The sequence below is a fragment of the Periplaneta americana genome, chromosome 1 (genome assembly GCF_040183065.1).
Source record: "Periplaneta americana isolate PAMFEO1 chromosome 1, P.americana_PAMFEO1_priV1, whole genome shotgun sequence".
Lineage (NCBI taxonomy): Eukaryota > Metazoa > Arthropoda > Insecta > Blattodea > Blattidae > Periplaneta > Periplaneta americana.
The window spans coordinates 163,589,847-163,616,156 of NC_091117.1; the positions used below are offsets into that span (position 1 = coordinate 163,589,847).

Here is a 26,310-nt window from a genome sequence, read left to right on the forward strand (position 1 = left end):
AAAATAACGTTAATGTAACATATAACACAGGTTAAGATATTCTTTGTTTTAAAATTTCACATAAGCAATGTTTATAAAGAAATTTATATACAGAGGACTAAAAGCATCACTTCAAAGTTGCACAAGTACAGTACGTACCTAAATCTTGTAAATATTTAGAGATCTACTTCTTAAGCACGTCCTAAGAAATGGAACAATCGATGTAGGTGATATTTTCTACTATTACTAGCACTGATTTTTTAACTTTGATTTTCAGAGCTATAAAAATGTTAAAGAATATTTGTCCCGAAATGAACAGAGAGAAATATTCTTCTGTTAAAGTTATACTATGCCTGTTCGTAAATTTAAATATGTATTTCTTAGATGTTTTCTGTCTCTGTAGTTATTATATGGTTGGTGTCATCTTGGAATTTCCTCTTTTTTTTTTTCCTTTTTTTTTTTTCGCTTTTCTGATTATGAAATGTTTCAAAAGCGCCCTAAAATGTTTAAGCGTTGGCACCAGATCATCCACACAAATAACACAGATATTCAGCTTAGCACATAAATTCTGACGACTTTGACCAAAGCATGATGTTACACCAAACAGTAAACTTTAATTTTATATTTCTCGAAGTCATCTGGTACTTCTGTGTTAGTAAATTCTGTTTGTAATGCTTGTAAGGCTTTTTATTTTATTTTTTATGATTTATCACTTCATTTAATAGAGAAATAAGGATAAACTGGCTGGTCCCTAGTAAGAATCACTCTAATGATTTCAACCACCCACATATGCATACATGATGAATATCTAACCAACTTTTCACTAAACTGTTTATACTACAGGTTTTGGCATCAATCTACCTTGTTCAGAATTGACAATATGTAATACAGTTTACTATAGAAATAAAATCAGAGACTATATACTCGATAATGGCAAACTTACTTAAAATTATTAGCTAATTTGACGGCTAGTTACTTTGTTAGGGACTTTTGTAGTAGATTTTGTTTTTCCCTAATAGAATCACATTAGAGTTTTTTCCTAACTCTTTTCAATTAGAAGCTGGACTGAAGATATAGAACTGTATAAAGACATATATACATATATTTTTTTAGCCAATATTAAATATCTCAGAGTAGAATGACAAAATTCCTTGTAGTATGAAATAGGTGAGAGTTAGGATTAGAGTTGGCCATGTTTCCATGGTACCGGTATTCGCTGTAGTTGTCGGACATCAATTTACATCTTAGGCTCTTGTATCTCGACAGTGACGCTCTCCGTGTGGTTGGGTACTGCAGTGCTGTTGGGACTCGTTGCCTTGGTGGGAGATTTCTGGGACTTGTTGGAGGTTACAGATGCATTACTGCTGGCGTGGCTCCCCCGTCGTGAACCTTGATGAAAGAGTTGATTGGTCACAACTGTCTATGTGAATGTTCAATTGTTAGTTGCATTATCTTTCTACATTTTTATGTAATGATGGCCAGTTCTTTTAAGATGCAGATGATGTGTAAGTTTTCTGGAAATTTCTTACCTTTTTATTTGAATAAATAATACCGAAGAATTCTGGACTCTTTGTACCAAAGCATGCTTTCTACAAGATCTCAAGTACAATTGAGTTATACATAGTGTTTGTTTTAGTTATGATTAATTGTATTTATACAAGGTTTAAGTAAAATAAATGAATAAGATTAAGTACAGTATATTAGTCAGACAATTAGTTATTTATTGCAAGAGTTTTAAATGTGCTGTTAATGATAATTCTGAATTTTATTGAAGCAAAAGAAACTTGCCATCTTTACACAGTTATTCTTAACTCAATTATAAGAAAATCTTAATTCATAATCCCATTTGTTTATTTTATTTGTTCATAATAGGATAGAATTTATTGTACTCTTTATGGCATTGATGCATTAATAGCTAATGATATGTTTGGGCAAAAATTGTTATGGGTCAGGTTTTTTAGGTTTTGTCTGAATACCCTCATTTTCCTTGAATTTCAATCTCCATTTTCAATGGTCTGGCTGTGAAATTGACTATGGTACTAAATGTACTCCATGTTCAAATCTCGTTAGAGTCTTTCTTTTCTACACTTCCTACCCTCCTCTTTAGCCTTCGCCGGTATATTTGTGCTATATTGACTTGCCATCTAAGTATGTCATTGAAACAATATTGACATTTTAAAATGCAAAATACTTAATACGAAAACCAATTTCATCTCTAGAGAGGCTTGAAAATGGCAGCCAGAAGAGGCGATATAGATTTTAAAATATGATCCCTGAATCTGTTCAGGACTTTTCAAACATACAGTATTTTTATCCAATGGCGAGTACTTGGCTTCACATAATTCACCCAAATGTCCCTCTAGTAGTGACGCACTGTAATTATACATCATATGAACCGTTCAGAGCAGAAGTGGTGTAAGTCATAAATGGGTAATGAGGGTTAAAGTAAACATTCTGTAAAATATAGTGCAAAGTAGCAATTAATATTCAATTTATTTAAACTATTAGTAGTCTGTGGATAGCACGAAGGACATATTAATTGCTACTTTGTGCTGTATTTTACAGAATTTTTACTTTAAACCTCATTACTTGACCTCATTGACTTACACCACTTCTGCTCTGAACGGCTCATATTATAGCCACTGTACTGTTACCATCGATGCACCAGGAAGGTGCTCTATATAGCACCAAACAATGATAATGATGCTTAATAGAGCAATGGAGAATGCTGGTAAGAAAAATGCGAGCACCCGCGAAAAATACTACGAAACATATTTTTGTTCACCACAAATTCCACTTGAACCCACTGGGATTCGAACCTGGGTTACAAGCGTGGGAAGACGATGCTCTGGCTCTTCAGGGGTCTTTTAAGTGTAACATGAAGTGAGTAAGGGGCTGACAAGACAAGGCAAATGTCCCAGTTGCTGAATAAAGCACACCAATAGCAAAGCAGCCTATTGTTATGTGTATGTGTATGCAATATTTGAAGGTTAAGGAGCTGTCGAGCTGAATCTTTGCTGAGCTGAAAGGAAGTCAAGCTTTGCTTCTGATACAGCTAATATAAACTAATGAAAATTCTTATTTTTTTAAGATTTAAATGATGAAATATCAATAATTTATCTTTTTATTAATTGAGTTATAATGGGTTAAGTTACCAAACTTGTTTTAAAAAGTAGAATGAAATGGTAAATTGCAATTTTTTTGAGAAACTAAAAAATGAAATGTTGCGATGAACATAGAAAACTAAAAAAATAAAAAATAAAATGCTGCTCGGAATACAACATACAGCTGTCTTCCTGACATCAGTTACAAAAATGTAACATCAAAGTATGAAATATTTTTTGTAGATAGGAGGAGGGAGAGACTGTAACTCAGTTTATCTCCTTGCAGTAAATGATTGTTAGAGGGCTTTATTTGTCAAATTCAATGCTCTTTGTAACATTTATTAACAGATCCTTATTAAATGCTTGAGATACATGTTCTCATAGCAATATGATTTAGTACCGGTACTTCTTTGATGTAAAATAGTAAAAAGCAGACCAGCATACTGTAATATACAATATTTATTTTAAAGAATAAATTAGAAATCAAGTTACTAAATTTTTATAAAATACCTATGATTTGTGAACCTTCCTTCTAAAGACAAATATAAGATAAGCATTATGAAAATAGAATAAAAGTTAAATAAAATTCCATTAAAATCTACGTTAATATAGTTCACTGTTGGTATTTAAACAGAACTTAATTGCATTATCAGAAAATGAATATAAGTATCTGTGATAAAGTGATTTATTTGCTTTTAAATAAGGAAGATATGTTCTTCAATATACGTTACTTTAAACTTCTCAGAAATTTTAATTTTACTTGTTCTTTCATATACCGTAACAAAACTGTTAATGTATTGAATAATTTCAAGGAAAAATTGCTCCAGGGCCAGGTATCGATCCCGGGACCCTTCGCTTAGCGCGCGAACGCTCTTCCGATTGAGCTACCCCAGCTACACCAGTTCCTGGGGTAGCTCAGTCGGTAGAGCGTTCGCGCGTAAGCGAAGGGTCCCAGGATCGATACCCAGCTCCGGAACAATTTTTCCTTGAAATTATTCAAACCTGCTTTACAGGGTGCTACTACCTGAAAAGCCAGATTTGTATGTTAATGTATTGTTTCTGAATATCATTAATAAGTAAAAGTATAGTACCAGTAGCATTTTAATAATCTATAGTTTCCATTTCCCTTCCACATAAGAAACAAGGAGTAGGGTTACTTTAGCATAGGCACATATTTAAAATTTATTAGCATTGTTGAGATATTGTTTGTACCTAGAGTAAATATCTTACCTATTGACTGAGGTGACGTTGGTCGCAGTGACGCCATGCTGGGCTGCCGGCTTGGGCCTCTGACACTCGCACGACTTCCTCGACGTTCAGGACCATGCAGCAGTTTGCTGTCTCTCAGCAGTGACACGTTCATCAGCCTGGGGTTTGGGGTATTGAATATTGTTCTGTTCTCTCGCCAGCGGGCTCTGAAATTGAGTAATTGTTGATAAGATTCGTTATTTTACTAATGTAAAAGAAATAGTAGTATACAGTACCCTAGATCATATATACCCAGATTAGTTGGCGTTATAGGTTTTGACAGTAACAACTTTTGTCAGATTTACTATGCTGCCATCTAGTTGTTTCATAAGGAGTCACGTCATAACTCCCATTTGAATTGCATTAGCGACTGTACTGCCATCTCGTGTTCGTTTACGGCGGTTGGGTGGCAATCCTGGTGGTTGTTCTCTTCAAAGTGCAACCGATTTTAACACAGGAATGAGCAATCTTTATGTGATCTGAGACAGTACGTAGGCTATTTGCATTTAATGAAGAATAATTACTCATAAGGTACAGTACGATATGAGTTACGTATTTTGTGTTCTCTATATGATTGCACAGAGAAGACAGTATTATCAAGGGACGACCAAAGAGTCATTAAATCATAGATAGTTAAATCTATATTTCTCCTTAGTGTGGATGGTAAGCAGTGGTGGCTCCCGCATATTTCTTAAGAGGTGGAAAGAAGTTAACAGCTCAATATGACACCTTCTTGAATTAAACATGCTTTAGATGGCAGCGGTAGCAAGCTTGCTGCACGACCAGTCGGTTTCTGTCAGTGACGTTATAGTTATTTATACAGTAGTTTCTGTCTGCTACATTATTTCCCGCCCATGCGTTGAGTCAGAGGAGGATATCCTCCCAATCCATTTATTTACTTGCTTTAAAACTCTGCTTCTTTCTCTGGCCGCTAGTGCGCTGTTGCCTATGTGTCTTAACTGCAGTAAAGAAGGAAAGGATTGGCTTTCCTCCACACAAACAATCTCGCATCCTTCTCACAGTTTTCTACAGCACATAAGCGCGCGTCGTTTAAAACTCGATCAACCAAGATTTATCTTATAGCTGTGAACTTAAAAATTATCGAATCTTCCTCGAATTTCAAGGCACATATTTTATTTGGTATTTACTTTCAGAAGAAGAAAAATGTGAGGAGGACGTTCCTCCCTTCCCTCCCCCGAGGAACCGCCACTGATGGTAGGTCTATTCTACTCGTTTGGGCCCTTGTGTTCCCGTCAAGTCTAACAGGATGTTTTTACTGGAAAATTAGCATCATAAAATTCGTAGATTCAAATGAACTGACTTTACGGACAATATTGAATAATAATAATAATAATAATAATAATAATAATTAGTAGTAGCAGTAGTAGTACAAATAAATCTTGATACAAAAGAGTAGATAAACTGTCACTTTATGTAGAAAGAGTAGACCTACGGCTATATTTATTTTATACCGATACTCTCAGTCAATGAACACAAAATAACATCAACGTTAGGGCCTACCATTATTTTCAAATAGCCTGCATTTCTTTATATAAAAGTCAAGTTCTCACAATTGCAGAAGCATCGTCATTCTCTAGAAGCATTTTATGTCAGTTTAACTCTTATACCTATGTTGCATTGTGCATGAAATGAAAGTAATGAATCTTATATATATATATATATATATATATATATATATATATATATATATATGTATATATATTATTTTACCGTTTATTAATGTTATTGTGCTCAATGAACTCTCTTAATTTTGTCATATATTTTGTATAACTGATCTGAACTGCGTCCGAGCACGAGCTTCTGCTCTTTCGGACTGCAATGCCTAATGTAGCTCAAGTGTAAAGTATTAAATAAATAAATAAAATATTTAAATATTTAAAATATTTAAAATGTTTATTCTTAACTTACTTGCTAAAGAGACGAAGCACAACGCACAGAATGATGAACATAAGGGCCATGCCCACCAGAACGCCGATCATAGTAGGGTCCACATATCTCGGAGGTGTAGTGTCCTCGTTCTTTACTGTGAACACATAATACACAAATCAACACCTCAAGGCAGGAGTTGTTTCCTGTAAATTACCAAATAACAGCAAATTTATAACACATTTAAGTTACTGGCTAAACATTACCTAGTGTTTTCGTGTGCTGGGAATTGGTCTTACATGTGTACTTCAACTCTTATAACAAATGCCACTGCCACGAAGGAAACACATAAGTTATATATAACTGCCATGAAGAAAACACATACGTTATATATTTTACGCGTTTTTCGACAATAATTTTATTTTTTGTCATGTTAGCGAAAATATTTCTGTTGCTAGTATTTTCTTGAACTGTAATTCACATCCATTCTTTTGTAATGGATGCAACAGTTAAACGTTTTCCATACCACTATCTTAAATGTAGGTAATACGTCATTTTTTATTTCGGCAATCCATTTTATAGTATCTATCCGTACTTTACTCTTATTTACATAAAATTCAACTATTTGTTTTGTGAATCTGTCAGGGTTCATTCTTTTGATGTGTCCGTAAAATTTTAACCTTTTTTTTTTCTAATGTCACTATGAATGTCTGTGTTTCTTTTTCTTGTTTACTTTTCAGTCTGTATTGCTCACCAATTACTTTTGAGCCTAAAATTTTCCTTAAGATTTTGCATTTTTTTCTCAATGTTTTCGACATCTGCTTTTCTATTCAAAATTAACGATTCAAGAGACATTTTGGTTTAATGACGTGTTTATAAATTCCCAATTTTGTATGTTTGGTTATGCACTTTTTATTGTAAATATTTTCAGTGAGCCGAAATGTTGTCTCCATTTTTTTGGCATCTAATTTTGTTCGCTTTTGTTTCAACTCCGTTTTCCTAATCATTTCGCCGAGGTATTTACATTGTGGGACTCGTTTAATTTTACCATATTTGGTTTCCATACCTATACTTTGGTGCTTCCAGGTAACTATTCTGTTTTTTTCGAAGAATATCTGGAGACTGATTTTCTCCGTGATTTTTTTTTTTTGGCGTTTTCTTTGTCTTTTTTCTTTTCTTTTTCTTTTAACAGTTCAATCTATTTTTCAGCTGTTATGACGTCATGAGGTAAAATTGCTAAGTCCTCTGCAAATTCTAGGGAATCTATCATTAATTTTCCTCTGCCTAATGCGATTGGTTGATTAATTTTGAGGATTGTTTTTTGTTTACTAAAATGAGGAAATATCAATTAGGCAATTGGAAATTAAAACTTATTAAAATATCTGAACTGCTTTATGCAGATGACGTAGTACTGTTTACTAATTCACGAGTAAATTTACAGAGAAATCTAGAAACAATAAATTGTAGCTTAATTAGTAGAGGCATGGTAATAAATAAAGAGAAGACTGAAGTCATGAGAATAGGGAGAGAGAATAAAGTTTGTATAATAGCTATGGAGGGTAAAAATTTAGAACAAGTGAAGACTTTAAGTACTTAGGTGCAGTGGCGTAGCGTGGCAATATGGTGGTAGACTAAATTAAAAAGTTGTCGACACTCAATTTTTGTTTGATTTACAGTACAAACTAGAAGCAATATATACAATGTAAGTGAGTACCTACCACATTCTATTAATTTCAAACAAATTAATCATTTTTTAAAATCATGATATACCCAATCCTATTAATATTCTACTTTAAAATCTTAGATCACTTGATAGTGATGATGATGATGATGATGATGATGACGATGATGATGATGATTAGATTTACAACTAGTCAGTTCAAATTTCAAATGCCAAGTTATTAAGCGTCAAGGTAACAAAATTGTATCTGTACAAGTGGACAAAACATTGGATATCTCATGTAAGCTTCTTTAATTTATCTCTGAATATGTTCATTTAGAACTGACGTGATAATCTTAATCAGTTCGTTCTGGAAATGCCTTTGAAACAAGAAGAAGAAGATAAGTGGTCCTTCATAAATTGTTCTTCTTGTGCAGTATAGTCTAACACAGTGGTCGTCAGCACTCGCTGAAATGTGCAAAGGGTACGCGGTGCTGTCCCGTGTGCACCGTCGTGCAACAGGGAGAGATAGAAAGCATACCCGCTAGCAGCTACGGAATGCACCCTAGTGCACTGCGTTTTCCGCGGGTAAGAGAGACTAGCCCCAACGTGCTCTGTGCTGACGACTCCTGGTCTAACAATTCTAAAATATTACCCTTATTCTTTGACTCCAACCCTTCTCTGTTTCCACTGAAAGCTAGTTCACGTTTTCCTAAGAAAGTTACAGCTTGAACAAGACGACCTAATATTTTGCGATTAGCAGACACTTTTTCGTTGTGTTTAATGGCAGACAAACGTGCAGCTTCAGATAAAACATGTTCAGTTCGTGTCACCCTACCCAGTAGTTGAAACGATTTCCTATTATGAGTAGCTATGTCTTTTAGACGTTTCATATTTGCAAGCTTTCCTTTTCTTCCTTTACGCTTGATATTCCTTCTTCACTCCACTCTATTTCGCCCCCAAACAATAAACATACAAACCAATACAATTTATTTTGAGTATGACTGCCGGTTAACCAATTACATTTGTCATATCACGATGTTTGAAACGTTCGCTTTTGCCTCTTCTAATGCAAGATAATGTCAAGTTTAGGGGTTGGTCTTTTACTTTTTAATTCGCACTTTCTTTCGTAAGACAGTGTCGAAAACTGCGTTTTTAATCAATATCAACCAAATCAATAGAACCGTCCATACTTCCAAAACAATTAGAATCGGAATATTTATTTAACAGTTGAAACTTGGTCAGTGAGTGAGGGATATTGGCGTATTCAGCCGACCGTTTCCCACCCTCATTATCACTTCAAGAGAGCAGGTACAGTAGTTAAAGACTAAACCGTCAAAAACAGCATTCAGTCTCAGACGCTGCGTTTTATGCTTCGCCCCTGTATCTACCCAGTTAAAACAAAGGCATTTTGCCTAACTTCCGGGCTCTACTCATGAACATATGAACGAACAAATGAAGAAACATACTTACTTACTGGCTTTTAAGGAACCCGGAGGTTCATTGCCGCCCCACATAAGCCCGCAATTGGTCCCTATTCTGAGCAAGATTAATCCAGTCTCTATCATCATATCTCACCTCCCTCAAATCCATTTTAATATTATCTTCCCATCTACGTCTCGGCCTCCCCAAAGGTCTTTTTCCCCTCAGGCCTCCCAACTAACACTCTATATGCATTTCTGGATTCGCCCATAAGTGCTACATGCCCTGCCCATCTCAAACGTCTGGATTTAATGTTCCTAATTATGTCATGTGAAGAATACAATGCGTACAGTTCTGTGTTATGTAACTTTCTCCATTCTCCTGTAACTTAACCCTCTTAGCCCCAAATATTTTCCTAAGAACCTTATTCTCAAACACCCTTAACCTATGTTCCTCTCTCAAAGTGAGAGTCCAAGTTTCACAACCATAACAACCGGTAATATAGGCCTAACTGTTTCATAAATTCTAACTTTCAGATTTTTTGACAGCAGACTGGATGATAAAAGCTTCTCAACCGAATAATAACAGGCATTTCCCATATTTATTCTATGAAGGAATAAATAAATAAATAAATAAATAAATAAATAAATAAATAAATAAATAAATAAATAAATAAATAAATAAATAAATAAATAAATAAATAAATAAGTACGTACGTAGGTAGGTAGATAGATAGATAGATAGATAGATAGATAGATAGATAGATAGATAGATAGATAGATAGATAGATAGATAGATAGATAGATAGATAGATAGATAGGTAGGTAGGTAGGTAAGTAGGTAGGTAGGTAGATAGATAGATAGATAGATAGATAGATAGATAGATAGATAGATAGATAGATAGATAGATAGATGGGTGAATGAAAGAATGAATGAATGAATGAATGAATGAGTGAATGAATGAATGAATGAATGAATAGAAATCCTGAATCACAACGTTTCCCGATATTGCACTATTTTTTGTGTACTTGGTATGATGTTGCTTACATGCTTTTTGCAGTAAAATTTGTGTGTGGAATTCCCGTCAATCGATTGGAGGTGATCCCTGAACAGTTCTGCCGACCCACTCCATTACAGATGCAAGTGTTGCAGATTTGTGATGGATGACGGACGCGTGATTACACGACAGGTAGAGAGGGAGGGGTATTAGCGAGCATCGACACTGGATTGTCCGTTAACACCTCAAACGACTCAATCCGATAATGAACATACGTGACGCGATAAGGTTAATTAACTCTGACAAAGAACGTCTAGCTTCGAGCTGTATTTCCAAACAGAAAGGTGATTCAACTTCTCAATGTACGTTCTGTTGCTATTGATTTGCTTTAGCGACACTAGTTCACAATTCTCACAAAGACCTGACCTATTCAGAACGAGAATATTGTAGGGTGTCAGATATCACTCACAAACTGAATATTTAAATAGCCTACTAATATTCTACTTTGATACGCCTAGAAATTCGAAAAATGTGATGATGGTGGTGATGCTGTTAATAATAATAGGCCTAATAATAATAATAATAATAATAATAAACTTAAAGAAATATGACGTAAGAATGTAGGCATAGGCGGAGTTATGGGGGGCATGAGGGGGCACTGCCCCCCAAACTTGTCTGAACTCTTTTACTTTATTAAAGTTAGAAAATATTGAATTCAAAAGAACTTTTTTCTTTTGTTTATGATTAAATTTCTGTGGTTAAATTGACGAATTAATGTCTTCAAATCATATGTCTCGACTATAATACTTGTTTTAAATTTTTTAACGTATAAGAATTTCTATACTTCATTTGAGGAATGGAAGCATTGATGCTTCTTTTGTAACAGCCTGTACTCGTGTGTTAGAAGTCTGCAGGTGTTCAGGCCGCCACTTGGAGAAATATGAATAACATACTGCACAACAATGCAGAAAAAAGAAAAGTGATACCGGTATAGTGTGTAAACATAAAGACGAGACATAAAATAATTAGAGTTTAAATTTCATATGATATCTTTAGGAAAGTTTCTGTTAGCACTGTTACGTAATTTTATCGATGTATTCCTATGTGTTTTTGTATGAGAGAGAAAAAGAGAGGGATTGTTTTAAATTATGCCCTATTATAATTTGTAGTAGATCTACAGTTCAAGTTCCGAAACATCGCAGATATAGATGTAATACTGTAAGAAACATGCCCCCCGAAAATACCTACAGTATATTAAATGATCATATTCCGATGTATTGGTACTGTACTGTACCACAGTCAAGCTGTTCACGGGGAGAGGAGGTAAATGATGTCCCCCATAACCCCGTTATATGGGGATTCTATGGTTTTGCTTTGCCCCACCCCCCAAGGAAATGGCTCTCTCTCCGCCTATGAATGGAGGACTAAAATAGCTTTACAGTCTAGATTTTTTCAAAAGTAAGAGGTAATTTTAATTGCTCATATGTTTTCATTCTCTACACAATCTTAAAAATTCTGGCACTGGCATATTACACAAGAAATAGGATTTTTTTGCATTACCATCGTAGATGTTGTATGTGTTCACCATTTTGTTATTTTGTACAAGGAACAGCCTCTCTTCGGTGCTGTACACAGCAGCTCTGAGTTCGTGTTTTGGAATATTTGCCACAGTGTGTGCGATGGAGTCCTTCAACTCATCAATATTGTCGTAGGTGTGCTGAAGAACACTCTTTTCTCCAGATAGCCCCCACAAGCTACTGGTTTAATATCTGGCGATCTTGCAGGCCAAGTTACAGGAAGGTGCCTATTAATAACACGACCACCAGAAAAATTAGAAACATACAAACTCATTGTCATGATGCAAAAAATCACATTTTTTGTGTAATAATCCAGTGCCAGAATTTTTAAGACTGTGTAGAAGATGAAGAAAATGTGACCAATTAATAAAAGTTACCGCCTTACTTTTGAAAAACTTATAAGAATGCTTAACAATATTCAAAATACAGTACGGTTACTTTTATTATTATTATTATTATTATTATTATTATTATTATTATTATTATTATTATTATTATTATTAATCCTCCAATCTTCCAAAGAAAATCGAAGCAGAAGAAATTAAGTTTTTGAAATACGTAGCTGGCTATACTTTATTAGATAGAAAGAGGAATGAAGATATAAGAAAAGAACTAAATATACAAAGTATAATAGAAATAATTAGAACAAAACAACAGGACTGGAAAGAACACATTCATAGAATGCCAACAACACGTTTTGCTAGAGCAGCCATGGATTATAATCCAAGAGGAAGGAGGTCACAAGGAAGACCAGTTAAAAGATGGCGAGACCAATTTTGATGCAGGGGGAACAGTTCGAAAAGCCTAAACCTTGAAGGAGATGACGATGATGATGACGATTGTTATTATTATTATTATTAGGCTATTATTATTATTACTATTATTATTATTATTATTATTATTATTATTATTATTATTATTCATAGTTTTCTGCCCAAGGACACTTCAAACCCAGTATTCTCCAATCTTTCCTATTTTCTGCCTTCATCTTAGTTCCTGCATATGATCCATATACCTTAATGTCGTCTATCATCTGATATCATCTTCTGTCCCGAACTCTTTCTACCAGCCATCCTTCAGTAGGCAGTTTCTTCTCAGCCAGTGACCCAACCAATTTCTTTTTTTCTTCCTCATCAGTTTCAGATCATTCTTTATTCACCCACTCTTTCCAACACAACTTCATTTCTTATTCTGTCTGTCCATTTCCAACGTTCCTACGTTGTGCCGATTTTTCAAATAAAGCCAAATTATTTTCCTCATTGTGATTATATTTCATGTGCATAATAAATTCCAGGATAAATTTACTTCTAGATTTTAAATCTGCCCAACAGTTAGAGAACATCGTTGTTCACAGACAGACTGGTAGACAGACAAGACAGGCAGACGAAGTGGCAAACGACGTACCTAAAATAATTTTTTTTTGTATTAAGGATGTTGAAAAGGCGTAGTATTTCCGTGAAAATGTTCAAATAATCTTACAAGATAACAGTATTTTTTCTTTGTGCCCTTGTGTAATCAGAAAGAAAATAGGATTATCGGTTCAAGAGAGAGATAGTTACAAGCTGAATTTTAATGTCATTCTTGGAAATGAAAAATAGAGTACATTTTCTGCGGAACTGATTTACCGAGGTATAATAAGATTACATTATAATTAAACTAGTGGCTTGTGCAGCAAATGCTGCAAACTAAGTTCATTAGACATTCAAATAAAACTTTTTCACATTTATTTTCAACGAAAAATATCAGAAAATTTGAAAGTTATTTGCTTTCGTAATAATGAAACATACTCCCTTTGAATGATTTTTTTATATCAAATACTTTTTCTTGAACCTATCCACCTTCAGTTTTTGAGTTTGAACGCGAAAACGCAAGTAACAATGTCAGGACGATCAGTGGGTTTTTCATGTGGGAGTAAAGCAATAGCTAATTCAGGTCATTGCGGATTTTAGGTGAAAGTTAAAAAAAAATGTCAGGTTTGCTATGCTTTCGAACAATAGACATAGCATCTTGATATAGCTGCTGCATGTAGAGCTTGAAATGTAGAGGGTAAAATCATTTTATCTTGCTAAGAGATCTTGCTGAAATGGTAGGGTGACTACATAATTTTGTAGGGTTCTTATTTTGTTAGTAAGTAATACCTTTTGGTCTTTCCTTAGGAACTCTAATTTTTGCGCTCTCTCGAGCCAATACTGAAGAGAATGACGCATATAAATATCTACACCACACCGCCATTAAGTATATGAAAAAGACCCAACCCCACTTGATTAATAACTATAAAAATATTTGATTTTGAATAACACTATTATTATCTTACATAAGTTTAGTAGTTTTATATATATAAATATAAATATAAATAAATAAATAAATAAATAAATATATATATATATATATACGTATATATAGCCGCCACTCAGTAAATTATAGAAATGAAGATCTAATTTAAGATATTCTCTACATCTACTTACATAACCCCAAAACGTTCCACTTTCATATCATCAATATAGCATTAATATGTATAATTAATGAAAAATAGTCACATCATGGCATTAACTATAATAATATTTCATTTCTAATGGTAATAATGTCATCAAACGACTTCAAGTTTTGTAGATTTTAATATCCAATACACAGCTGTACTCAGAAAATTACACACCGCAGAATCAGACCTGTAAATTATTTTTAATAAATTTTGAAGTTTTTAATATAACCAATTGAATTTGAGCTCTAAATATGTCAGCAAGCCTGCAGGTCATGGCCTTCGTGTAATAGGCTATTGCTTATTGTAGTGTGTGTTTTGTTTGATACTGAAATGCAGTTAGTTCTCAAAACTGACGAAAGATGAATTTTGGAAAATAGGAAAATTATGTAGGAAAACTAAGCCTTCACTGAAAATTACTATTTTTCTGAAAATCCTTGGATGCCAAGCTTCAAAATGACGGGTCATTCATTAAAATCTGTTCAGCCGTTATCCCGTAATTTCCATTACCATTTCAAATTATATATAGATACAGAAGAAATGTAGACCACTTTACTGTTGCTTGAGCTGGACATTTTAAAATTATTACAAGGTTAAGAAAGGTCGGACATAAGCACTTGCGTGTTATTTTTAGCAACTTAACCTAACACAATCATTTCTGAATTGTCTTTTCACGTTATGTCGTCAATCACTCTGCAAATGTTAACAATAGACAAATTAACTATCGTGTGTGAAGCTAAAAATATCTGTATTGGCTTGGAAGGATGATGAAATATGAAGCGACAGACAAAATTAACGAATTCGCCTAAGCAATTCAGACAATAAATTATTGTTAATGCTTTCAGTAAAGTAAGTATGTTCTACATTTGTCCATCGTAGTGAAATTCTATTGTCAGAGTTATAAACATTTTTCTGAAAGTTATTGTTTCTAGGACAGAAACAAATGGAAATCATTACCATGTACCTAGCCAGGAGTCATATTTAGAATTTACCATTGTATTGCTTCAATTTGAGACGACGGGCCTAATGTACTTAGATTATAGGAAGATAACTTCCATTGTATAAATTAAGTTTTTTTTTTCTTGTTCGGAGGAGTACCGCAGCTTCGAATGGGTTTATTGTGTCTTACCACTTCTTTATTTAGGGACGTTAAGTCTGAACGGCTTTTTTGTAGATATCGTGACTTAGCTATATGGTTTCATTTGTCGATTTATCCATGTAAGTTTAAGGTTCCAGTGAAGTCCCACTAGAGCAGTTCTGCACAAGGTTTGCGCTCTCCGAGCCGGCTCACAGCTCATGAGCGGAATGCAGATATTAGCTGCGTTCTGTATAAGGGTGGACTAGAAGAAGGGGTGATCTCGTACAAAATATACACAAAAGAAAGTACTACTACGAGTGTTTATAAAATGAATTCCTGTTCAGTGTTTGCAAAACTATCTTGGACTGTTATTAATTAATAAAGAAATATTTATTTTACAGAAATAATAGAAAATCTATAGCTACTTAAATGTACAATATCATTTTGTTACATTTTTATCAGTACATAAAAACGAGGTTTTATGCTGTTGGCAGCTAAAAGGAATAGTAGCCTACTGATCGTAATGAAACATCAGTTACAGATGTTCGATGTCTGCCTTTATTAAAGTTGATTATAAAAAACAGTTGCTCACAAATATAAATGTTGAGCCAAACATAGCAATCATTTTCATAGCCATCCTGTGTAGTCGTGGATATTATTGCTAATGTTTAGTCTTGTAAAACTCAACCAGGCTAGTAGTATTATTCAAATGATCTTTAGCCCTTAGGTCAGATTGAAGATCAATAAGTTCGAGCTGTAAATCGTTAAATGTTAAATGTTATGTTCCGTCTTTTAGATTCCTCCATACTGTACTGTAGCAGTAGGTAAGCAACATGAAACAGTTACTGAGAATAGGCCTACACTACTGCACTCCACTAGATAACTGAGTGGTCGTTTCCCTCTCCTCTACCTAAAGCAAGTCTATGTCATTCTGACGTATCTTCCTCTCCGTTTCGGCGAGCGGTAAACACAGATCTCCCGCTCAGAAGGAGCGCGCGCGCTCGTTGAGCGCTGTTTGTGCAGGTATACACTAGAGTCCTTTCACTCCCCACTCCCGAAAGCGTACTACGCTTTCTAACACTGATGCCATCTATACGCAAGTCAGAATATTACACCATGTCGATAATTTTTTGATGAATGCTATTATAATAATGATAATGGATATTGAAATTCTGTAAATCTTTAGAGAAGGAGATCACAGACATCCATTAGATATAAAGAAATGTTATCTAGTGACATATTCTAAATGTAGATGGTATTCAAAGTCGGTTAGCTGATGGGATAATGAAAGCCGTACAAGTCGAGAGAAAAATCGAATTATTAAAATAAAATCTTATTCATCACACATTTACTTCATTAAATATCTCACTGGATATGCCGGAAATCAAATTTATTCCCTCTAGAAAGAGAGCAGGAAGACAGGATAATTATATTAAATATAGCACAAGAAATGGAAAATATGGGAATGTCTACTGAAGGAGATGTAAATGGATAAACAAATGAATCCACTGAAAATTACCCTAAATTAATTTGTCAAAAGAAGTACAGTTAAAATTATTAAATGAAACAAGGAAATACAGATGATTATATTAATTAAGGGGGGAAACAAAACGCAGAATGAGGCATAAAAATTAATTGAATGAAATAAGCAATGCAAGCGAGTTTTGTGGTCCAAAATTGATTAATTTAACGAAAACGAATGCAGCCACAAATGAACGTGGTGAAAACAAATGTATACACCAATTTAGTACCATGGAAATTAGGACAATTTTTTTATATCTTATCACCACCACCACCACCACCACCATCACCACCACCACTTCTTACTTTACTGTGTATGTACCTGAGTGTTAAGGTTATAAGAATTCTTCAAAGGGCCGGTTTTCAAAGAAGCCATTGTTTAGTGACAATATTTTTTAGAACAATAATTTATCTTTCTAAAGAGCCGATTAGCTAGTCTCCTGAATTGAAACAATTCATAAAGCTCATTAAGTAATAACACAATAGCCTACATTCACCTCACCTAAGAGCCAATTGGCTAGTACTCTCTCATGAAGAATGGGTGGGGCGGAGAAAAATTCTCTCTGGCACCGGGACTCGAACCCGGGTTTTCAGCACTACGTGCTGACGCTTTATCCACTAAGCCATACCGGATTCCAGTTCCGATGCCGGATTGAATCCTCTCAGTTTAAGTTCCACCTCTTAGTTTCCCTTTAGTGGCCAACCCTCATGCATTGTGTCGTAGATGTGTGACAGTGGCACAATGTCCAACACATTATGTGCAGAGGTGCACTCATTACGAGTGATTAAGTGGCCGGGATTCGACGGAATGAGCGCCGTCTTAAATCACTAAGTGATTATTTACGCATAACATATTATTGTGGTGTACCGAAGTACATATGATATTTCCGTGCAGAAATTCTGCATTACCATATGATGAAGGATGGATAGAACAGAGAAAAATTCTCCGGCACCAGGACTCGAACCCGGGTTTTCAGCTCTACGTGCTCACGCCTTATCCACTAAGCCACACCGGATTCCAGTTCCGATTCCGGGTCGAATCCTTTCAGTTTAAGTTCCACCTCTTAGTTTCCCTTTAGTGGCCAACCCTCATGCATTGTGTCACAGAATATGTGCGGAAGCAGCCCGTGGGTTGGGCCGTTGTGCAGGTCTCTGATATACCTACAGTGAAGGACGAAAATAATTTGAAATGTATTAAATAAAGTCGGCCGCGGTGTACGCAACAGTTAAGGTGCGCAGTTCAACCAAGTAATACAATTCGGAATGTAGAAGTGCCTTGGAAACACTGTATTTGTAGCTGGCAAAAGCAATTTGAAGTATGAAATAAATAAATGTAATAAAATCAAGACAGCACGTTAGGATATGTCCAAACAAAACTCATGTATTCTTATAGCAGGTTCAGTAGGGTAGGCCTACACTAAGAATGAAGGACGAGAAAAGCTGTACGGTTAAAATAAATTAAATTTATAAGTCACTGTTACGAGTCATATGCAGAACATAGTAATAAGTAATGTTACAGACGATATAAGACAGTATGAACAAAAATGGAAAGTTTACTTGTTAATTAGAATGAGTTATTATTAGACCGAAGATTTGCATGAAAATGCACGTTTTTTTATAAATAATATTTAAAATGTATTCATATAATTTTGCGTTAAGAACGAAAAATGATCGAATAAGACCAATTTTATTTAGCATATTGCGCATGTCACAACAGATTCGGTAAAAAATACAGATTCTAATAGTCTATTGCATATAATTGCCTATTTCACAATTTTTTCACATTTTCTACACATTATTATGATCAAACTTTAAAAAGTTCCTTGAGATGAGAGGGATGATTGTCACTAGTGTCAAGAGCCTGGAATTCCTAGTAGCACACTACTTCACTACTCATTCCTGCCTAAGACTATTGAAAAACTGGAAACCAGGGGTCTACCTCTCCTTGGTTCCTTCGCGGCGCGTAAAGATAAATTTTTGGTCCTATAGAATATATCTGTTATGGTAACAACGATTATTAAAGGAGAAAAATTCGCTCCTGCGTCGGGGATCGAACCCGGGTTTTTGGTTCTACGTACCAAGTGCTCTAACCATAAGGCACGCCGAAGTTCAATTCACAGCACCGGATAGAATCCTTCTCCACTAGTGTTTTTTTCTTTGTGGCCTGACTTCAAGTTCGATATATTATATGTTGACGTATATTAAGTCAACTGCCTTTATACAAGGAGCGCACTCATCTGAGTGTCTTGGTGGCCGGAATTCCACAGTAGTATGCACTGTTGGGCGAAGAATCTACGTAAAGATTAATTTTTGGTCCTACAGAATATATCTGTTATGGTAACATTAATTATTAGCGGAGAAAAATTCGCTTCGGCGCCGGGTTCTACGTATCAAGTGCTCTAACCACTGAGCTACGCCGAAGTTCAATCCACAGCATCGGATAGAGGAGAGGAATTCGATCCGGTGCTGTGGATTGAACTTCGGCATAGCTCAGTGGTTAGAGCACTTGGTACGTAGAACCAAGGACCCGGGTTCGGTCCCCGGCGCCGGAGCGAATTTTTCTCCTCTAATAATCATTAATCCTTCGCGGTAGTTGAATATGTTGAAAGGAGTATAGAGAAATCCTCTCAAATTTATCTATAACAATGTGTCAAAACTAGTAGTGTAAGTCTTTTTTTTGAAGGGGCAGATGAACTCTGGGCTAAGTACCGAGAATCTTACAAGGGTTCCTCTTTTAAGTTTGCCCCAGTTACATCCTGTGATGGTGAACGTCCATTTTCAGAATATGGACATGTATTAACTGAAACAAGGCGTTCCTTAAAAAAACACTCTGATCGTTTATTTCCATTTATACAACGGTAGAATGAGTTGCATAACACAAGCGAAATTATTTGATATTTGTCATTTGAATTTTTTTTCTTAGAGTAAAAGTATAGCTAGAAGTTATCTGAATCATTAAAAGTGCACTAAAGGGTTCCTTGTTAGCTTATTTTGAACTTTATAGTGCATATGTTTTAGGTTTTTAGTGAATATTTGCGTGCAGTTTTTAATGCTTATAAATCCTCGGTGTAATTATTACACATCTAAGAGGAGAGGAGCGGTATTCAGATAAATTCTGAGTTTCAGAACGGACCTGAAGGCCTAATCCTTATGTGGTGTAAAAGAAAAGAAAATACATGGAGGCGTAACATAAAAATGAATAATTATGACGTAATAATGATATTATATTAAGTAAAAATGGATAATAATGAAGGCGATAAGTAAATACATAAATACTGTAAGTCGATAAATAGTAGTAATAAACTGAAAGACAAAGCCTTGACAAATTTATTAACAAATACTTGAGCCAAGTGTACTGACCAGTGCATTCTATTGTGCCATCCTTCTTGGTGACGGGCGTCATCTCGAAGCGACACATGCAGTGGCCGTCGCGACACTCCGTCTGGTAGTTGTTCATCTCGCACTGCTCGTTGAAGAAGCAGGACTCGTTGACAGTGGCGGCTGTAACACAGGAACTGGAATCAGTTTCTTTCTCCATGTGAATAGAAACACTTTTTAGATTTACAAATAAAAATGTTATACTGCTGAAAATGTTACGAAATTATTAAATGAGTAATTTTCATTGTTGAGACGAAAAGTTTTCAAAAGGGAATAAAACAACGCTAAATTTACTTCGGAAAATATACTATATTTCTTTCACGTATTTAAATTAGGTTACCTTGTTGACTAGTTTCAGTCTGTTGTAGACTATCTTCAGAACCACCCAGTTCTGAAGATAGCCTGCAACAGGCTGGTCATGTTTAGTTTTAGATAAGTTGGAATTATAATATAAAAGGTTATATGATTTCAGTCAGCAACTTATCGAAGTGTAAGTGCAGAATGATTTCTGTCACACCATATTAAATTGTATAGGCTATTTCACACACCACATTATGTTATATTTCACGAATATTTTCGACTTATACAAAAGTCACCTTCAGGTGACACAATAAAAGCAAACAAAATTGAACACAGGTGATGGCTATACAATATGTGAACACATATATGCATTACAAGAACATGCATTTTCAAAATGAGCACGCAGGTTCTTGTAATGCATATATGTGTTCACTTATTGCATAGCCATCACCTGTGTTCAATTTTGTTTGCTTTTATTGTGTCACCTGAAGATGACTTTTGCATAAGTCGAAAATATTCGTGAAATATAATATAATGTGGTGTGTGAAATATATAATTTAATGTGATGTGACAGAATTCATTCTGTACTTACACTTCGATAAATTGCTGACTGAAATCATATAACCTTTTGTATTAAGCTGAAACGTAACCTAAATTTTAACACTGAAAGAAATATAGTACAGGGCCATCATTTTATTTTTACTAACATTTTTAATATTAACCTGTCTATACCTTTAGAGAACCGGAAACACCGTTCGCTACTCCCTTCCACGACTGGAGTTCGATGATACTGGCGTAAAACACACACATCACTTTACTAGGTATAGGAGGGAAGAAAAGTAGTTCGTCCATTTACGTAAACTAGGAAATATCGCAATTTTGAGTTCGATAATTTTCATTAGGTTTTTGTTTAATCAAGATGCAGTACTGTATTAAGAATAAGTGTTTTTACTCACGAACTGAGTTAACCATGCGAACGTATTCATTATGCAGTGTATATTACACTGTCTACAGCACATTAGCTTAGATTATAGAGAATGAAGTTAAATTGAAAAATAATCATAATATGGATATTTAAACACATTTTTGAAAATAGTGGCCGTTCATTTCGATACAGGCTTCAGTTCTTTTGTGCATATTATCGCACTATAGACTATTGCAGCTAATTCTAATTGCCAGTTTCGTCCTTCGTACTAGTAACTCATGTTGAAATAATTCTGTACCTACTCTATAAAAGAGTACCTTACGTACTGTAAATTCAATCTTCACTTCTGCCCGACCTGCACAGATAAAATTACTCAGACATGCTATCTACTGTCCGTCCAAGTGGTTATGCCACAGGATCGTAGAAAGGGGGGAAATCACGTGACAGTTAATTACTTAACGAGGCCCTTTTATTTAAGTTATTTTAAACAGTTGTATAATATTACGTAAACGTCCAATTCCTAACAGAAATTATCTTTTCAGAAAAGAGATAAGACAGCCCAGCTTTTACAGAGGTGCGTGCAGAAGCAGGTGGGGGAAATCGGGATGCGACGTAGGCAAACTGACAGTACCTGTGCGAAAATATGATTCAATATTGAAAGCTCTTTCGTCACTGGAAAACGCGAACATATTTCTGGAACGTAATATACTCACTAACTCAGTGCTGTTTACTATGTGCAGACTTGATTCTGTCTGGAGGACAGTTGGAACTTCATCAGTAGAAGGGGTGGAAGTGAAGTACATTCAAAAACTCAGGTACAATAAAAACTGAAGTAAAGATAAAATTATGTCCCTGTATATACAGTATTCCGAAGTGATAGTGTTAAAAGTTGTGTAATCAAGATGTATAAGTTAAATTTACCTTTAAGATTCGATATAGGCTGTCGCATAATATATTTCAAACTTTCAATGTTCCCTTTGTTTTAAATTCCATGATGGAGTTTTAATATCAAATTACAAATTATTTTAAGCACCAGTTGGCACGAGCATATTTTCTTTCTCAAGATATATAATTCTAGTAATTGAAAGTCTGCAGTAAAATGTTTATTTACTCGTAGGCCCTATTTATCAGGTTTCACAATGCTATTGTCCGTCCGAGTGATTATGTCGCAAGATCGTCAAAATGGGAGAAATGACGTGACAGTTACTTACTAAACGGGACCTTTTCTTTAAATTATTTCAAACTGTTGTGTAATATTACGTAGATCAGGGATGCGCAACCGCAGTTGGAGAGAGGAGGTGAGTTTACCTCTTTCCAACAGCTGCGACGTTCTGTTGTAATCGTGTAGCCTACTCTGTGTTTACAAGCATGGACTATGTCTGCTGGCTTTCTGTGGTGGCTTGAATGCACTGTGATATTCTTTAACGAAGTTTAATGCAATTATCTCAATATCAACGCTGAACATTGTAGATTTCGTGTCGTTTTTACAGGGACATCATTTTATTTTTACTTCAATTTTTATTGTACCTGAGTTTTTTAATGTACTTCACTCCCACCCCTTCTAGTAGCAAACTTCCACATACAACCAAAGCCGCAAAATCGACTTACGGCCAAAATAAACAGTACAGAGTGAGTGAGTATAGTATGTTTCAGAAATATGATCACATTTTTCAGTGAAGAAAGAGCATTCATTCACTATTGAATCATATTTTCGCACAGGTACTGTGCGTCCTTTTAGTTACATCGCATTCCGGTTTCCCCCACCCGTTTCTGCTGGCCCCTCTGTAAAGGTTAGTGGCTGAGCTATCTTAGCTCTTTTCTGAAAACATTTGCTGTTAGAAATTGGACTTCTACCTAATATTATACAACTATTTAAACTAATTTAAATAAAAGGGCGTCGTTAAGTAAGGAATTGTCACGTGATCCCCCCCCCTTCTAAAACCTTTCTACATAACCACATGGACGGGCAGTAGATAGCATATCTGAGTAAATTTATCTATGCGGATCGGGCAGAAGTGAAGATTGAATTGACAGTACGTAAGGAACATTGTTATAGAGTAGGTACAGAATTATTTCAACAGGCGTAGGATTATGGCTCCCCCATGTCGCCTGATTTGAATGCTTTGCATTATTTCTTTGGGTTACTGTGAAACAGTTGTGTTTGCTAAACATCCTACAACAATAGAAGAATTAAATAATTACATTCAAGAAACCATACATTCAATTTCAGAAGATATGCTTGAAAACGTTTTTGATAATATGCACAAAAGATTTGAAGCGTGTATCGAAATGAACGACCACCATTTTCAATAATTTGTTTAAATATCCATATTTTGATTATTTTTAAAATTTAAATGCATTGCAAATATTATATGCTAATGTGCTGTAGACAGTATATTATACATTGCACAATAAATACGTCCGATTGCACAATAAAAATACTTACTGTTAATACTGTACTGTATTTTGATTAAATAAAAACCCGACGAAAATGATTCAACTCAAAATCGTAACATTTCCTAGTTTACGTAAATGGATGCACTGCTTTTCTTCCCTCCTATACCTAGTAAAGTTATTTGAATTGTATTTTACACTAATGTCGTCAAACTTCGGTCGTGGAAGGGGGTAGCAAACAGTGTTTCCGGTTCTCAATCGTTATTCCAAAGATATAGTCAGGTTAATATTGAAAATGTTAGTAAAAATAAAATGATGTCCCTGTACTTCACACTTCTCTTAGGGACTTTTCTTAACGACTGAAAACTACAGTATTTATTGAATTAGGGAAAACTTCTTCAGCCGCCGAAATCGTACATTCTTTTATTTAATAGTTTCATATTTTTCCTATTTTTTCTGCAATTCGATATGAAGCCCTTACGACATTCTCAGTGTCTGAAACTCGACAAATAGATTCTTTCACATTCTTTAGTCTTTGTAATCTAGCTTCACCTACAAATAAAAATGATAGAATTATACAAATGCAATACAAATTAATGTTTCCAGTGCTATTTCAATATCGTCAACTGTAATATCTGAAAGAACGTGTTGTCTGTAGTCACAATGATGATGCCTTTCGAAATGTCGTTTAATATTTTACTGAGGCGTAAACTGCAAATATTTAGAACAAATGAGATGGAAGTACAGTTGCAAGCTATTGCTCAATGAAATTCTATCAGGGTTATAACCAGAGGCGGCTCTACAATAAGAACTGCAGAGCTGCAGAACCACCATTTAATTGGACCTGAAATGCGCACAATTGTGCGCATTTCGTATTATTATTATTATTATTATTATTATTATTATTATTATTATTATTAAAAAATTAAAAATGCTTTTATGTAGACCTAATCTAGTTCATTGTTTCATTTATTTTTCCAATTCATTCTCCTTCGATTCGAGATTTTACTGTCTGTAGGAGCCTTGAACTGCTCGAGAATTTTAGCTGTAATGTACTTTTCGGATCTGTGATCGGCAGTTCCTGAAGCTCAACGTAGGGTAGTCGGCAGAAGAAAACTGTTTTTTTTTCACCGTCCCATAAGACTGCAATAGTGCTGCAACCGAACCAGCTCTCTCCGAATATACAAAAGAACCGCCAACACCCTCATCTCTTTATGACCTGCGTTAGGAGACATAGGCTTCTGGACTACTGTATGTCATTACATTTCCAGTGTGTTATAGTACTGTGGGTGGTGTGATGTGATTAGTCAGTGTGTCTAAGGAAATATTTTATATTAAAAATGAATTAAATGAAAACTTAATCAACCAACCATTTTCGAAATTAAAAGAGAAATTACATGTTAACTTAAGAAATTAGGACGTCCTACACAAAGTTTAAATATTGAAATTTCTGGAAAAAGTCGAGGAAATCATGTAGCCTACTAGTCATTTTAATACCGAAATGTGTAATGGAAACGATTGGTTTTTTCTGCGCTCATGAAAACGCAGTGTATTCTGTTTACATGGACAAACACCGGAGTGAAGGGTTTAGTTAATTTGACTTAAAAAACTAGAAACGCATGTGGGGCACATCTCCACTACGTGACTAGTTGTACCAGGTGGGAGAGGTGTAGCGCACGGATGGTTGGAGTACAATTTCGGGTGCACTGTCAACTTCGAGAAGGGGCTGTAATTACACGCGTTATCCGATTTAAATGCAATAAACAGTTTGCGTTTGCTAAATACACAATTTTTCATGCAGAACTGCCAATCTTTGTAACCGCGGGCCGCTACTGGTTATAACATGAGTTCTTTTGCAGTCGCTAGATGACAGAATAGTGAAATTGATAAAAGTTATTGTCTTGAAAGCGCTTTAAGCTATCAATTTGTTATATGTGATCAGGGTAGCTACGTATATGCATTCTTGACAACGTTTGATTAGATCAATGGAGAAAATCCATGACTCCATCTGGTATCGAACTTGAGACTTTCTGGCTTGCAGCGTAACGCCTTCATCGTAACGCTATCGCACGCTCCAAAATATTGAAATATTGAAATTGAAAAAATAAAACTAAGAAACGAAAACCAAGAAACTAAAAGACTACAGTCCACAACTGTGGAGTAACGGTCAGTGCGTCTGGCCGCGAAACCAGGTCGCCCGGGTTCGATTCCCGGTCGGGGAAAGTTACCTGGTTGAGGTTTTTTCCGGGGTTTTCCCTCAACCCAATATGAGCAATTGCTGGGTAACTTTCGGTGCTGGACCCCGGACTCATTTCACCGGCATTATCATCTTCATCTCATTCAGACGCTAAATAACTTGAGATG

General features: G+C 35.1%; 1 protein-coding gene across 2 annotated transcripts in view; it reads right to left on the bottom strand.

Annotated features, from left to right (window-relative positions):
- Positions 1 to 410: 410 nt before the first annotated feature.
- Positions 411 to 26,310, bottom strand: part of jus (julius seizure) — a 469,463-nt gene continuing 443,563 nt past the window's right edge. The window contains exons 3-6 of one of the 2 annotated variants that reach the window (XM_069830648.1): positions 20,310 to 20,450; positions 6,261 to 6,375; positions 4,314 to 4,498; positions 411 to 1,368 (exon numbers count right to left, since the gene is read on the bottom strand). In XM_069830648.1, coding sequence (XP_069686749.1) covers positions 1,217 to 1,368; positions 4,314 to 4,498; positions 6,261 to 6,375; positions 20,310 to 20,450 — 593 coding nt within the window. In that variant the 3' untranslated portion in view covers positions 411 to 1,216. Of the gene's footprint in view, positions 1,400 to 4,313; positions 4,499 to 6,260; positions 6,376 to 20,309; positions 20,451 to 26,310 lie in introns of both variants that reach the window. The other variant, XM_069830658.1, reaches the window with a different exon arrangement.